This window comes from Trichosurus vulpecula, chromosome 4, assembly GCF_011100635.1.
Source record: "Trichosurus vulpecula isolate mTriVul1 chromosome 4, mTriVul1.pri, whole genome shotgun sequence".
Taxonomy (NCBI): Eukaryota; Metazoa; Chordata; class Mammalia; order Diprotodontia; family Phalangeridae; genus Trichosurus; species Trichosurus vulpecula.
This window is the reverse complement of record NC_050576.1, coordinates 106,374,392-106,391,156: the sequence shown is the minus strand read 5'-3', so window position 1 is coordinate 106,391,156 and position 16,765 is coordinate 106,374,392. Positions and strand designations below refer to the sequence as shown.

The window sequence follows — 16,765 nt, the reverse complement described above, 5'->3', positions numbered from 1 at the left end:
CCATCCAGTCCCGAACAGCTTTCCTCTCTACTGAAGGTCACCCAGACCATGATGTCAGTCAAGGAGATTCCAGAGGGTCCACAGGTTCCCCCGAGGTCATGTGGATATCGACTTGTATCATCCTGTGCCAGCTGACATGGAAGCAATACCGACTTGACCAGGGTTGGTCAGGGTGGCAACCCTGATCTTGCCTGATTGGTATTGCCATGAAGACCTACCTCCTTCTGGGGTGGTGAACTCCTTGACTTCACTGCGAGGCCCATCACCTCTCCCGTTGACCACAACCATCTCCAGTTTGTAGTTGCTGTAGGGAAACAGGCTTGACACTACACCCCGTGCTCTGTCGCTGGAGAAACTGGCAAATTGTCTCTTTTGAGACACCCACAGGCCCTTCAGCAAGCTGCTCTCCCTCCAGAAATAAGCCTTGGGGACAAAGGCAGACCAGTGAGAGGCCTGCCATTCCAGGTGCCTGGTTAGTTGTTAGTGGTTGGTGGTGACTGGCCTTTCTTTGGCTTGTCATTTTCTCCAAATCCCAGAGGAGCATCGGGCTTCAGTGCAGCCTCAGCACCCCAATTTGAGGTTGGTGGTGCAGCCTTGGAAAGGCTGAGGTGAGCGCAAATTTATGGCAGATAAGTGAAATAGGTTGTTGGTCTCATTCATTTTCTGATCCACGTCACCTCCCAGGGGATGGTGGGTAGGCAGAATGGCTAAATGTGTGTCTGTGATCGTCCACCCTGGGGACTTATTTACAAGGCTCTATTAAGCTCTGTTCAGTGAGTCAACTACAGAGTCATAAATAAAATCCAGGAGTCCAGGTCAGAAAGAACTTTGCTTTGTGCTCAAAGACCACACCACCTCGAACTAGATTAGTAGGTTTTAGATAAGAAACAAGTGAAGAATTTTAGGTAACACTGAAAATCTGAGTTCAGGAAGATGCCAATTTAATCCCTTGACACCAAACAGTTTCTATCCAAACCCTTTGGTGAGCTTTAGGAACAGGCTAAACAACCACCTGTCTGGGATAGGTTAGATAATATTCTTTCTAGAGACAGGGGGCTGGACAGGATGACCTCAGGAAGGTTATCAAACCGAGGCCGAATTTCCTTTTGCTGGGGGTATTGTGGATATATCAGGCATACAGTTCAACTGAACGACCTCGTAAGGTTCCTTCCAACACTAGGATTCTGTACCTGCAATATTGTTGTGAAAGTGCTGAAGGTCACCCAGGGGAAAGTGAAAATTCATGGATTTGTTGCAAATGGTTGAATGAAGGTGGTGATCACTACTCCCCATCCCCATTCCTCACCTGCCCTCCTTCCCCCCTTGCCAGTGTTACTTGGAGCTCCCAAAGCTCATCATGGAGCAAGTTCAGGCTCAGGTGGGAAAGAGGTCAGAGTCAGGGTTCCTTCAGTGCCCTCTCAGTCCTGGGCAGAAAACCTCCCAGGGAAGTAGGTTGTGTGAGTATATGAGCAAACAAGCTTTGAGTTAAGAATTTATCGCAAGGTCTTTCCTTCCCCTACTTACCTATTTTATTTTCCACCCTGACCTGCCCAACAGCCAACTCTGAATGATCCCACTGGTCAGAGATTAGGTGATCGGAACCCAAAGATGGCCTCTACTAACTGTTTTAGGTGGAAACCTCCCCCACCCCATGTCCACCCCTACTTTTACCTGGGCTACACAAGAGGAGCCTTGGGGTGGACTAATTTGAGAGTTTCCCTCTCTTCTCCTTTCTTTCCCATCCTTCAGAAGGAATGGCTAATGAGCAGAGGTGTTGCAATAGAAACCTTGGACCTGGGGAATACACACTCCAGCCAGTCAGTCCCTGGATAATTGAGAGTTGGCTGTGACCATTCCAAGGAGTTGGAGGCCTCTTAGATGTATTCTCAGTTAGTTTGGGATTTAAAAACATTTACTTGGTGGGAGGGAGAGTAGTCCAGCAACAGTTAAAGAGATGGGGTGAGGCAGGCATCATCTTCACACCCATATGTGGGCTTACACATATCCTTTGTATAATATGTGATAGCCTATGTTGTGCCAATCCGAACCTACTCTCCATCACTTGCCCTCTGCTGGGCAAATTTATCCCTCCTCAGAAGCCTTAAAGGAGAACGGTGATAGTTCTTTGAAAAAAGAATCTCAGGTACCCACGTTGTCTAAGATTAGCTCTCCCAGCTGGCTGACAAACCTGCCCACCCCATCCAGAATTAGTGTACCAGCCATCTGCTGCCCCCCAGCCCCTGGTTAGTCAGCTGGGCAGTTAGGCATGGCCAGGAGGCTGGCTTGCTCACTCGGTACTCTCTAAGCTGACCCTGGACCGTGTCCGGGTAGACTCGGTTCCACTGAAGGCCGATGGCTGTGCTGTTCAGGACCCGAACTTTTACGTCAGTGGGTGCAGCCCTGGGATCTGAAATGTGGGGGAAGAGAGAGGAGGCCTTGGTTATGCAGGTGGAGTCACAGTGACTTCCTGTGGCCCCTTGAAATCCTTTCTGGACTGTTCTTTCCTGCAGTTACTCCCCACAAGCCCCAGCAAACTGCAAAAGAGAGTCCCGACAGCAGAGAGTATGTTACCCCAATCAAAGTAGGAGGTCACCGAGGGCAGGGAGTATCTCTTCTTTTTCAAGGCTTCTTCCCCAGTACCCATCCCTGGTGTCTGGATGTAGTGAACTTCAGGGGTGTGTGTGTGTGTGTGTGTGTGTGTGTGTGTGTGTGTGTGTGTGTGCTTGTGCATGTATATGTGTATGTGAAAGCTTTCTGATGGAAGAGCTTCCTCCTACCTTTTGGAGATTTTCTTCTTACCTTTCCCATATTGTCTATAGCCTTCAAACATCTCATCATGGCCCAGGCTAGTGTACTGATCTTCAGTGACTACCCTGGAAAGGAACCCATAACTCCCATCCCCTCCACTGGAGACAATGGCCTTGGAGGGCCTCCATCCTCCTGGTAGGCAGGTCAAGCTACTCCCACTGTGCTCTAGATGGGAATCTCTGCCTCATCTCCCCCTCTACTCAACCAAAGCAGTAGAAACAAGCACGAACAGAGGTTCTGGTGGGCCACAGGGACACAGACCTATATCTTTCTATCTGGAGGGCCTATGTGGACCTATGTCTTTCTATCTGGAAACTGTTTTCCAAGAAGGCAGAGAAGAGCAGAATGGACCTATATCCTGTTAGTTTCTTCTATTTATGTCCCCAGATGGCCACTAAAAGCTCAATCCTGAGTCAAGCATTTCTAGGAAGCACAGGCCTCTTTTCCATTCCATTTTGTCAGCACGGACACAGCTGGTCTCATCTCAATAGCCCCCCTCCTAGATCAGACCTAGTCCCTGCCAAAGAGAGATGAATCACTCCAAGCTACCTCCACCCTCCTGTGATAGGGTGACGTTGGTCATAGCTCTTTCTGACACCAGATGATATTCTTAGTGGTTCACTGCATCTAACACTGGGGTCAATCCATTAAGAAACCAACAAGTCATCTTGGGGTGGAGAGTTCAGGGGCACATAGGCAAACACATGAGTGCTCAGGCCCCTGATGTTTTCCCTGCAAATACCTCAGCTTGGCACTAGCCCTCAAATGCCTCTGCCCTCATCTCTCCTATTATGTTGAAGGCTCATGGCTTGAAGTGATGGTGGGATGCATATAGGTGCCAGGACCCATGGCTGGAAGCAAGATTGGACACCATTCTCTTCTGTTGCCTTCATTTGGGTCTATATGGTTAGTACTCTGTTGGCATTTCCTATAACCCATGGCTTCCCTTTGGGGACTAGCAGGCAAGGGGTGAGAGGCTTTGGTAGAAACAGCACTTGATAGAAGAAGAGAGAAGAGGGTACTCACAATCTTCCCCAGAGTAGCCAATGACAGTGTCTGGCTCCGGTCCCTTCCCAAAATCATTCTCCGCCTGCACTCGGATCTCGTAAGGCACGTAGACAGGGGTCTGCACCACTGTATAACGGGAGCCCCACACCGTGGCATTGTTCCAGCTCTCCCTCCCTTCCCGCCGCCGCCACTTTACAATATAGCGGAGATTGGGTCCAAATGCAGATGTGGCGTTCATGGGCTGAACAAGAAAGAAAGAGACCAGACAGAAAGAGATAGGGAGGAATCTGGTCACATGACTACTCCTTGTCCTTCTGCCTGTGGCCAATACACTTCCCTCCCCAAGACTTATAGAGTAAAGCAGGAGCCAGCAGCCCCTTCCCTCAGTGAAAGCTGAGAATACAACATGTACCGTAGTTTACATTCATCTCAATGTGAGAGACAGTATGGCGTAGTGGTTAGAAAGCTGGCTTGGGGGTCAGGAAGAACTGGGTTCAAATCCTGCCTCTGACCTCTATAGGGAGGTGAGACCCTGGGAAAATCCCCTACCCAAGTATCTAATAATCTAATTTGCAGACAAGGTACTGATCCCATTGGCAAAGGGGATTTTTGGACATTCTCTAATCTATGAAATCCCAGCTCGAGGCCCTATGCCTAGGTAGGGGCAGTTGGGTGGTACAGTGGGCCTGGAGTCAGGAAGACCTAAGTTCATATTCAGCCTTAGATACCTATTAGTTATGTGACTCTGTTTGCTTGTTTCCTTGTCTGTAGAATGGGGATGATAATAGCACTTACTTCCCAGGTTGTTGTGAGGATCAAATGAAATAATCATAAAGAACTTAGCACAGTGCCAGGCACATAGGAAGCACAGTATGAATGTTAGCTATTGCGAGCTGTTCTATTCAGAATCAAGACCTAATTATCCAGCAGCGGCTTATCTGTGGCAGAATTTTGGCCTAAGTCCAGCCTTCCTTTACCACCAAGGATGCTTCCCATTTATGCCTAGGAAATGTAAACACGTTTTTAACTGGAGTCTAAGCAAATCTGACTTTAACAGGCAATGTGGGCAGCTGGGTGGCTCAGTGGGTTGAGTGCTGGGCCTGGAGTCAGGAAGACTCATCTTCCTGAGTTCAAATCTGGCCTCAGACATTTACTAGCTGGGTGACCCTGGGCAAGTCACTTAACTGCATTTGCCTCAGTTTCCTCATCTGTAAAATGGGGCTAGAGAAGGAACGGGCAAACCCCTCCAGAATCTTTGCCAAGAAAACCCCAAATGGGGTCACTTTGAGTAGGCCATGAATGAAACAATGAACAACAACATGGGGGAGCACAAAGAACCCTGGATTTGGAGCCAGATGACCAGGGTTCCAGGCCTGACTCTCATTCACTGGCTGTGTGGTGGGAGATAAATCACTTAACTTCTCTTGAGAGTTGGTCTCTTTAACTGCAAAATGAGAATAAGATTTGAGCTACCCGCCTCTCAGGGATGTCTTGAACATCCAGTGAGATGATGCAGGTAAAGTGCTTCATGGCCATTTGGGGGGGGATTTGGACCCGGGGTTCCATTGGTTTATAGAGAGTCTCTGATGAGGAAACTACCTTTACCAAGGCAAATCGGCATCTCACAGTCTCAGAGAGTTGCCTGGGGGCACAGAGAGGTTCAGCGACTTGCTCAGAGCCACATAGCCAGGGTGTTAGAAGCGGCACTTGAACCCGGATCTTCTTGACTTGGAGGCTTGCCTCTCAGTACGGTCCCACATAGATGATACTAACTCAACTGTGTAGCACTAATGGCTTATCCCAAGAGTGCCAAGAGGCTGGGAGCATCGATATGATCCTTATTTTACAGATGAGGGACCTGAGGCTTAAAGCGTTTATGTGACTTGACCCTGGAGAAACAGCTAGTACAAATGTTGAAACTAGTCTTCAAACCTGGTTTTCCTGCCTCTAAATCCAGTACTAGGATTTCACTATGCTATGCTGCCTTTCACTGTGCAAACATTTAAGATATTATTAGTACTATGATAAGGAAAACACATCTGCTACCCCCAAAAGCAAAACATGTACTCAAAGGCCAAAAAAAAGGTTCTGGATTATCCGCTGTTTTGGTTTAACCATGCTATTTTGTTGTGGTTCAGTCGTTTCCTACTCTTGGTGACCCCATTTTGGGTTTTCTTGGCAGAGATGCTGGAGTGGTTTGCCATTTCCTTCTCCAGCTCACCTTACAGATGAGGAAGCTGAAGCAAGCAGGGTAAGTGACTTGCCCAAAGTCACACTAAGCGTCTAAGGCTGAATTTGAACTCAGGTCTTCCTGACTCCAGGCCTGGAGCTCTATCCACTGCACGACCTTACTGCCCTATGATTGCCCTCCATTAGCATGGATAACTGATCAGCACACATTTCCATTGGTTTCTTGTCTGTCTTCCTGGTCATCTCCTCGCCATGCTTCCTATACTCTAGCCACTATCCTCATTTCCTCATATCCCGAGCTCCCTAAACACAACCTTGAACTCTGGTCCTGGGTCTCCTGGCCCTAAGAGGTGATCCTCCATCTTATTTTGTTGGGATTTGGGCCTCCGCACCACATCTCTACACTGCATCCCAGCACACATGTCCACGTCCATCCACCCTTCCAGATTTCCTTTACATATCGTCTTCCCCCATTAGAATGTAAGCTTCTTGAGAGCACACATGGTGCTGTTTGTTTGTATTCTTAGTGCTAAGCCCAGTGCCTGGCATATAGTAAGTGCTTAATAAATGCTGTGTGTGCGTGTGTGTGTGTGTGTGTGTGTGTGTGTGTGTGTGTCTGTCTGTCTGTCTGTGTCTTTGTGTGTATGCCTGTCTTATCTCCCCCCAAAAGTTATCAGCTCCTGGAAAACAAGGACCCATTCTTTATTCTGTATTCCAAAGTCTGGGCTTCGCCTCTCGGGGTAAGGTTGACAATGAGGATTCAAAGGACAAATTATCCTTTTCGGGGCCTTAGGCTCCAGGCCTCTTGAACATGTGTTTTGTTAGAATCCCTTATCCTAAGCATGATCTAGGGGAACCAAATGTTGAAAGTGATACGAAGCACAAGTGGATGGGATTTTGGGATACTAGCCTTAGGAGGAATCTTGTGAGGTTATCTAGGTTACTTCCTGCCTCTGGGCAGGTCTCTCTTGAAACCATCCCAAAGAATTGCTTCTATTTTGTTCCTATAATCTTTCCAGAAAAATACTCCAGACGTGCTGGGGAAACAGGTCCAGTGTCATATTCCAACCAAAGCCAGGACATCCTTCTTAATGTCTAACCTGAAGCCCTCCCGGTCCAGTAGAAGACAATTCCCTTGGGTCTTATTTGGTGGAATTCTTCTTGGCCACCAATCACCAGATGGTGAAATGTCCTCTGTCCTTTGTCCTTTCCCTTACTGTTAACTGTGTTTCCTCTCTGAAATCTCACTCTGCTCACTGTGTAAGATGCCCAGCATGGAGAGAAGCTATCGCTCTCTGGAGAGGGGCTGATGGTCTGAACCTGGGCAGGCACCCCTAGAGGGGGAAGGGCATGGGAAGGGGTGCAATGAAAAGCAAATCTTACCGTCCATGTGATTTCCATGTTGTTCTTTCTGGAGCCTGCTCCCTTTACATCACCAGGATTGGACTCTGGGGCTGAAACCCAAATGGACACAGTTTATATCTAGTGAATGCCTATCTCACTCTGCTCTCCAATTCAAATTCACTTCCTCCAGGCAAGTTTCCTGGATTGTTCTCATAAATAATCATTTCTCTCTCTTTCTTCCCTACAGATGCCCTGCATTTCTGTGCATGGGTTCAAGGTGTTGCTTTGTAAACGAACATTCTTAAGTTTCTTTCCTGAGCACATGTTTTGTTTCCGTGCCTAAAACTGGCTGCACACAGGGGCTGTAGCATTTCCCACATTATTGTCTATCTTTTTTTTTTCTTGCAGTCCTTCACTTTAAAGACTATAGGAGTGCACACTGTGTGGCATGTTCTATATACTGTACAGCCAACTCTCTGATGTCCACTTAGGGTTTATCCATCTTTCTGCTTTCTTTATTGGAAATGTTTAAGTGCAGGCTGGCTTCCCCCTGACACCTGGGATGTTCTTAGGATAGATTCTCTCTCACTGCCACCACAAGGTGGTTTAAACTCAGGAAGTTCAAATTCAAGGAAGCCAGATAGTTAGAAGACATAGTGCCTGGCACGATGCCTGACACATAGTAGATGCCCAATAAATGATGATTGATTGTTATCTAAAATAATTTAAATCACTTCTGTATGTACCACTAATCATCTGATAATGGGAATTAGAATTAGACTCAGAAATCCTGTAGCCCAGGGGTGGGGAACCTGCTGCCTTAAGGCCTTGTAAATCCTTAAGTGCAACCCTTTGACTGAATCCAGATTTTCTTAAGGGTTTAGAAGGCCGCATGTGGCCTTAATGCTGCAGGTTCCCCACCCCTGATCTAGCCTGACCCCCTCATCTACAGAGGACTAGACATGATTTGCTCAGTCACAGAACTAATAAGTAGTTGGCTTGCTGGATTCAGGGAATTCTAAATTCAGTGCCCTTTCCATCACACAGTGGGCCCCACCTCCACTCTCACCTAACACCATTAGTCTCTCTCCTCCCTTCCTCCCTGCCCCCAACAGAACATCTTGATCTGGACAAAGGCAGGGACACAGAACGCTCTGTAATATGCCAGGTGCTGGGGGTGGCCACAGGCCTGGAGGTAGGTGAAGTAGAGGAAAGGAATGACTGGTCTCCACTCAGACCTAACCAGTTTATAATCAAGTACATCTTGTTGTGAATCATCCACACTATTTTCCATTAGTACAAATAATTAACTATGCACATTGTTGCCCTGCAAAAATCTGACTTTTGCACCGTGTCCCCTCAGATATTAGGGTTCTGTTGGGCTGCAAGGAAGAAGGTGAGCTCCAAGCACTCACGTGCACCACTGGTCCTGTAGCGCTCAGACGGGAGGCTAGGATGACTGCTTCCAACATCATTGACGGCAATGACCCGGAACTGGTAGTTGACATATGGGGACAACTGGAGGACTGCTGAATTGACGCTGCCTGGGTGTTTGGAATGGCTGTGCCAGACGCCGGGCTGGAACTGGTCCTCTTCAAATTGGACGACATACTCTGAGTGGGGAACAACAGAGCAGGGGAGCTGAACCAAAGCTCCTCCTTTCCAAGGGCTCTCTCTTCTTCCACCCATTTATCACATCCCCAAGAGAAGGAGGAGTGGGCAGGAAGGATTGTTCCCAAGATAGAGAGGGAGAGACTGAGCCTCAGTTATGTTAATCACAGACTCTCAGAGTGGGGAGGAACCTCTGAAGTCACCTCATCCCCAGACCTGAACAAGAATCCTTCTCACAACAGCCCCATCAAGGGAGTTGTCCAAAGGTGGACTGAGCTTCCTCAGGTGGACGGTGGGTTCTTTATCACTGGAGAGCACAGAGTGTCCATTTGGCACGTTACTGAGGTATTTCCTGTTCACTTATCCATTAGACCAGATAACCCCCAAGGATGCTTCTACTCTGAGGTTCTGGTCATCCAAACTCACTGGAAAACCACCAGGGATGGCAGCAGCCCATTCTAATCCTAGAGAGTGCTATTAGGGAGTTTTCCTTATAGCAAATAAAAATCTGCCTCTCTGCAACCTCCATCCACTGCTCCTAGTTATATCCTTTAGGGCCAAGTAAAATAACTCTCATCTGTCTTCCACACGTTGTTTTTGTTTGTTGTTCAGTTGGGTCTGATTCTTTGTAACCCCATTTGGGGTTTTCTTAAAAAAGATACTGGAGTGGTTTGCCATTTATTTCTCCAGCTCATTTTACAGATGAAGAAACTGAGGCAAATAAGGTTAAGTGACTAGCCCAGGGTCATACAGCTAGTAAGTGTCTAAGGCTGGATTTGAACTCAGGAAAATGAGTTTTCCTGACTCCACTGTGCCACCTAGTGCCTCTCTTTCACATGACATCTTTTCAAAACATTAAGACAGTAATCCTGTGCCTGAGTCTTTTCTTTAACTAAATGGCCTTTGTTTTTTCAATTGTTCCATGTATATGGCATGGCTCCATATCTCAAGATTACTTACTTAGACATCTCTCAAATTACAAGAGCCTTCTAGCATAGTATATAGGCCAGTGGTTTTCATAATTTCTGGCCTCAGTACCCCTTGACACTTTTAAAGATTATTGAGGACACCAAAGAAGAGTTTTTGTTTATGTGGGTTATATCTATTGGTATTTTCCTTATTAGAAATAAAAAATCTTAGTATTATTATGAAAATAATGTTGTCCTTGCAGACTCCCTGAAAGGTTATTGGGGATGCCCAGGAGTCCTCAGACCACACTTTGAGAACTGCTGGTCTAGGAAATGGACCAATCCATCCAGTTCTGCCACTAAACTGCCTCAGAGTCACAGATTACCTGGAATGTTGTGTTAGTGGCAGACCTGGGGCAGAATGTCCTATTTGCTGGATTTTGCTGGAAGACTCCTATGGCTTGGAAGATGTCTGAGTAAGGAACTTAGTAGGTAACAGGTGTGATGGATCCTAAAAAACTTCATTCATAACAAAAACTTTCATTTCTGAATAATTCAAGAGCTCCACACAGGTGTGGCACAGATAGAAATGGAAAACAAATGTCCTCAATGTACTGATGGGGAAACAGACCTACAGAGGTTCAGTGATTTGCCTGGGTTCATGAAGCAAGGGAGAGGCTAGACTGGTATTGGAAGCCCAAAGCCTAGGTGGCCAGTGCCCTTCTGTACACTGACCTGTGATGGGGCTGTTGTTGTCATCCCCAGGGATCCAGGTCAGTCTCACACTCCTCTCCTCCAGGTCAGTCAGCTCTAGGTCTCGAGGAGGATCTGGTCGCTCTGCCAGCAGAGAGAGAAAATATAGCCACTTATGTCAGTTAGTGGAATGATTCCCCAGCCCCACCCTCTTCCTTGATCTGTCCCCAGTCCCAATTACTGTTGCATGCAGAATAGTCCATCATTGGCTCAAGGTATCTGCCCCCAAGCTAAAATTGCTACTAGGTCTGTTCTCCTGGGTCAATGGAGGAATCATGTACTTGGGAAGGACTCCAGGTTCTTCCCAGCCCCTATCCATTAGGAATTAAAGCTATGGAATGAAAAGGGGGTGTGGCAATCCTCCAATCACCAAAACCAAGGTTGTAGGCAAAGAGGGAGGACAGTATTAGGTTGGGGCCAGATGTGAGTGGTAAGAGCCTTGTGAACAGGGAGGCAATGGGGACACCTCTCTCCCCACTGCCAGTGAATGTTTTTAGAGACTCCACATCTGGTAAGGTCTTAAGAGCTGTTGCATCTAACCCTTTTCACCGTTCCTTGATGATAAAACTGGGCCATGGGAATGGATGAGGGAAGGGGAGGAGTATGGATGGTGGTGCTGGGATATAATGTAATTCTCCCTAGGGGAAAAAGAATTCACTCTTCCTGGCCGTATAACAATAGCTCCCTCTGCAGAATCAGGACAGTACAGGAGGGCCAGGAAAGTGAGCACCTGGCAAGAGATTCAGAGATTGGTAAGCCACTGGGAGGATGGGTGGAGAGAGGAAAGAAGGCGACAGAAAGTCACCCAGGGGAGTTCTGAGGCTGCTCAGCAGAGGACCCACTGGTCAAAGCCTACGCTGGGGACTCCTGCATTCTGGGGGGTGCAGGAGGGTGTTGTGTCTCCTGAGGTTCTTGTTTGTTCTCCGCCTTGCCTGGTCTAAAGGAACCAGACCGTGTTGCTCTTGCTTCAGCAGCAGCAGGTGCTAATAGTAGCCTCTGGTTAGAACAATCTAGGGCTCTCTGGATGCTTCCGTCCCATTGGCTGTTAAGAATAGGTGATGTTTCTATAGCTTTAAGCTCTGCTGAGCACTTTGGGACGTTGGGGGAGGGAATGTTATCTCCTCTGATGGGTATTACTACCCGCCCATGGCCCCGTTCCCCCATTTTAGAGATGGGGAAACTAAGTCTCAGAGAGGTTAATGGACTTACTGCACTTGTAAGTGCTACAGTCAGGTTTTCAATCTGTCTCCTTGTCTCTAAGTCCTTCTCCCCTTTCCCCTGCCTTCTGTGTGACAGAGTGCAGTGTGATTGGGCGGGGGTGGGGGGGGGATGAGGTAGCACTGCAAAGAGTGGAGGAGCTAAAGTGAAGTAAGAAAGGCTTCAGAGGGCTCTCCCCGAGCTCTCCGCCTTGTCTCCAATGCCTACTTCAGTTAGCTATATATGTGTCTAAAAGCTTATGTGTACACATCTGTATATAGAATGTCTGTGTATATAGAATATATAGCATATATTATAGATGATTTAATACTTATATAGAAATAATATATTATAGCATACATATGTACATACATACATGTACACACATATAAATACATCTACATACATATGTGTATATACATATATACATGTATACACAAATATGTATGTATGTACATATGTATATATCTATATCTCTCTCTATATGAATTATCCCCATTAGAATATAAGGTCTAAGAAGGCAGGGATCACGCCTTTCAGCTTTATATCTCCTTCACTGTATAACACAATAGTCTGCACGCAGCGACCTTTCATTAATGCTTGTAGAATAAAATGACCCTGAGTGAGGAATTGAGGTAGAGAGGAGATAGGGTTCACCTAAGTGATATGGCTAGGGGTGGAGAAAGCCCTTTGGAGCCCAGGGCTTGGGAGAGGGGATAAAGGATTGCTTCTAAAAGTGATCCAAAGTTTATGGAGGGCTTAAGCCTAAGGGTTAGGGACAAGGGCAATCCGGAGTAGACAGGTGATAATATGCACAGAAAGACGGAAGCAGAGAGCTGAAAGGGGGTGAGAATGGGAAGTTGCCTCCCGGAAACTAGGGCAGACCAAATCCCTTCCCCCATCTGCCACCCTCCCCCTCTCCTTCCTCCCACCAAGCCCACTCTCCCCATCTCTCGGGAAGAGCTACAGGGAGGGGTCTACGGAGGTTACTACCAGTTACCTTTGGGCAGGGGAGCCATACGGTTAATTGGAACAACCTGAGCAGCTGCAAAGGTAAGACAGGTTAACCAGGTTAGTGGTGTTGTTTAAGTTGTTCTAGAGGGAGACAAATGGATCTTGTCTCTTCCCGATTGGGCAGAGCTGTGCTCATGCTGAAGGCCTCAGGGCCCCCATCATCCCTGCAGGGAGGGCTAAGGACAGTCTTAAAAGCCTACTTGGACAAAACCCCAGGGAGCTTGGCAGAGGTGATCATTAACTCCATTTTATAGACGAGGAGAGTGAGGTTGAGGGCCCTACTACTATCTAGCTTTTAGTCACTTCCATTAGAGTGTGACAGAAGGACTCGGGCTGAGTCGGCAGAAAGACTGGCATCAGGAGCTATCCACGAAGAAAACTTGGAAGACAATACAGTTGGTGACTTCCTTTCCAGGGGGGATGTCCCTTCCAGGAAAACGTACCCCATCAGCATAGTTGGATTAGGGTAGATGTGGGACAGACAAGCAGAGATTGGCTCTATGGGGCTTTAGGAATGGGAGGGCAAGGTAAATGGACAAAGCCAGAATTCATTCTTCCTTTAATTAAAGGCTGTTTAATAGTTAATCAGCTTAGTTGTATAGGGTTAGCTGTAAGAGATGGGAAACAAAACATAACAAAACAAAGCAAGGAATCCCTCCCCACCTTCTCTGTACCAGTCAGGCCCCATGTAGCTGAGTTCCTGGGGAAGCTCATTACCTAGCTAATGGGATCAATACTGGGTTTTGCAGCATCCTTTGGATGTTCTGAAAGTGTTAGCTTCCTTGTTGCTAGATCAAACAGTTCTCATATTTAATTGGACCTTACTGAACGTGGGCATGGCCCTCTGAAGCTGGCCCATGTGCACAGCTGTATGATGGGGTTGGGGTGGCCAGTGACACTAAACACAGGGGCAGTTACCTAGCACCGTGAGGTAGGCCTTGGCTATGTCTCGGTCAAGCTCGGTGCTGGCCATACAGGTGTAGCTTCCTTGGTCCCGGTCAGTCACACCAAAGATGGTGAGGGTGTCCTCTTCCTTCTTCATCCTGAAAAGAAGGAGGGTTAGGAGAGTCACTAGGGAGGGAGGCAAGTAACCAGGCATCAAGGGGCTGATCTTAAGGAGAAAGCCACTTTTTAATTTCCTTCCTAGAGAGGGAAATAAAAACTAAACTCAAATGCCAATTTTCTCTTAGGCGATGAGTTCAAATCTCTAAAACTTTTTTTTTTTGGAGGGGGGTGAGGGGGAAGTGGTATTTTAGTATTTTATTTGCTTAAAGTATTTTAATTAGTATTTTAATTGCTTAAAGTCAAAATAAAAAAAAGGAAACCAGGATGGTTTGGGCAAGAATAGCCATAACTACCCTGACCTTGTTCACTGTCCCCCAAGTTCCACCTTCATTTTCACTTCTTTGCCCGTCATGATGTCAAACACAATGAAATGTCATCCTCCTGCTCCTCCATCTCTCCAAATCTAACAGTGGAGGTCCTGCTCAAAGGACCACTTTTTTCCCCGGGAGGCTCTTCCCTGGTTAGGTAGGCTCCAACTGCTCTCCTCTGAACCCCTATATCCCATATCGTCTCCCACTCATCTGGATCTTACCTAGTACTGTTCTCTGCTATGTTTCATGAACTAGTTAGTCTAGGCTTCCTGGAGGCAGGGTGCCTGTTCTATACCGAGCATACAGTAGGCCTGCAATAAATACTTGTTGATTCATCATTGAGAGGCAATGTAGTACAGTGGAACCTGCTGAATTTGGAGTCAGAGGACCTGAGTTCTAATCCCGGCTCTGCTATTTAGTCCCTGGTTGACTTTGGGTGAGTTATTTAGCTTTTTGGGGCCTCATGTACAATGAGTTGGTTGGCTTTGATGGTCTCTGAGGTCCATTCTAATTCTAAATTTATGATCTTATGATCTTACTTCTTCCTACACCTCCAGCCCACAATAAACCTTAAGGACTTTTCCCCCCAGGCTTACATCATCTCTCAGCTCTGAGGTAGAGTCAGGTCTAGTTCTGAGCTGCATATATAATTACTCCTAGACTGGGAAAAGGATACTACAGATATTTTCAGGGAATAATCAATTAAGTACCTGCAAAGGGCCTGAGTATTATATAGTAATAAGAGGCCTTGGCACAAAGAGGGATGGTTAGTTGAGGAGAAGGCAGAAACTTACTCCAGGGAGATCTGGTACTGGACAGCTACCAGCAGGAGCCAGCAAGAACAATAAAAAACCCTGTAGGGCAGCCTGGCTCGTCACATAAGACTCAGTCATCACTGAGATTCTTGGCCCCAAGATGGTTAAGAAGAGAAAAGCTGCAATGATAAACTGAGCTACAGACTCCCCACTATTAAGAGGTCCGGATAATTAAACAAATTAACCAAATAACCCAAGGATGGCTTGAATAGCCTTTCTAGAACATAACTTTGTGGGAGAAGATGACTCAGGCCAACCCTGCCCTCTACTGGAGGATAGGGACACTGCTAGTGGGGCTGAGAGATACTGGAAATAGTGGCCCAGTGAATCACCAAATAGTGCTAAGTGATGCTTATGAGGATTGCCCATTTGCAGACACGAGACTAAAGAGGAAAGGGAAAAGGGAGATCATGAGGAAAGGCATGGATAATGGCAGGAGAGAAGAATACAGGAGAAAGAGGGAAAAGCAAGAGAAGGAGGTGAGAGCAAAAAGTGAGGAGGAGAAAGAGAGAGAAAGGAAAAGAAAGAGAATAGAGGGAGAGAGAGGGAAGACAAAGGATCAAGAGAGAGCAAAGAGTGAAGGATAGAGGAGAAAAAGAGAGGGGGAAGAGAGAGAGATCAGAAGAAAGAATGAAAAGGGAGAGGCAGGGAAGAGAAAGGTACAAGAGAGAGCAAAGACTAAAGGACAGAGGGGGAAAAGAGTGGGGGAAGAGACAGATCAGAAGAAAGAATGAAGAAGGAGAGGCAGGGAAGAGAAAGGCTCAAGAGAGAGCAAAGAGTGAAGGAGAGAGGAGGAAAAGAGAGGGGGGAAGAGAGATCAGAAGAAAGAGAAAGAATGAAGAGGGGGAGGCAGAGAAGAGAAAGGTGCAGGAGAGAGCAAAGAGTGAAGGATAGAGGATGAAAAGAGAGTGAGGGGAAGAGAATGATCAGAAGAGAAAGAATGAAGAAGGAGAGGCAGGGAAGAGAAAGGTGCAGGAGAGAGCAAAGAGTGAAGGATAGAGGAGGAAAAGAGAGTGAGGGGAAGAGAATGATCAGAAGAGAAAGAATGAAGAGGGAGAGGCAGAGAAGAGAAAGGTGCAGGAGAGAGCAAAGAGTGAAGGATAGAGGAGGAAAAGAGAGTGAGGGGAAGAGAATGATCAGAAGAGAAAGAATGAAGAGGGAGAGGCAGAGAAGAGAAAGGTGCAGGAGAGAGCAAAGAGTGAAGGATAGAGGAGGAAAACAGAGCAGGGGGAAGAGAGTGATCAGAAGAAAGAGAAAGAATGAAGAGGGGGAGAGGGTGAAAGAGGGAGAGGAGACAGTGGTTCATAGTGAGGCACAATAGAATCTAACAATATTTATCCTACGGGCTCTTCAATGAAACTTGTGACACTGAATGTCCATCACTGGATTACATACCATGTGTCCCCCAATAGAAACCTCAATATTTCAAAGATCCCTGATTTTATCAGGAGGAGGAGTTAATATTTCCTCCCCCCACTGTAGATAGCAACCATTCTCTACCCTAGTAAATGGACCAACCTTTTGCTGATGAGTATCTATGAACTGAGCTAGGCTGACTCTCAGGCAATAGATAGTGAAGGCTGTCGCTAGACCTACAGTCGAAGACTATCCAGCGTGGTCGAGCCTGCTAGATTTTGTACTCTGCTGGCATATCCTTGGAGAGCCTACAACAAGGCCTCAGAGTAGGAATTGAGTGGGGAGAAGGCCACTCAATCTGGCCCAAGAGGCAGGAGGGAGGAAT

The 16,765-nt window shown here is 46.9% G+C and overlaps 1 protein-coding gene across 1 annotated transcript in view; it reads right to left on the bottom strand.

Moving 5' to 3' along the window:
• NFASC (neurofascin) overlaps positions 1–16,765 on the bottom strand; it is a 104,793-nt gene that overhangs the window by 44,165 nt on the left and 43,863 nt on the right. Inside the window, exons 13-20 of the mRNA XM_036753636.1 lie at positions 13,752–13,876; positions 12,820–12,864; positions 10,605–10,706; positions 8,766–8,963; positions 7,390–7,460; positions 3,835–4,057; positions 2,292–2,407; positions 219–423 (exon numbers count right to left, since the gene is read on the bottom strand). Of these exons, the coding sequence (XP_036609531.1) occupies positions 219–423; positions 2,292–2,407; positions 3,835–4,057; positions 7,390–7,460; positions 8,766–8,963; positions 10,605–10,706; positions 12,820–12,864; positions 13,752–13,876 (1,085 nt within the window). The remainder of the gene's footprint in view (positions 1–218; positions 424–2,291; positions 2,408–3,834; positions 4,058–7,389; positions 7,461–8,765; positions 8,964–10,604; positions 10,707–12,819; positions 12,865–13,751; positions 13,877–16,765) is intronic.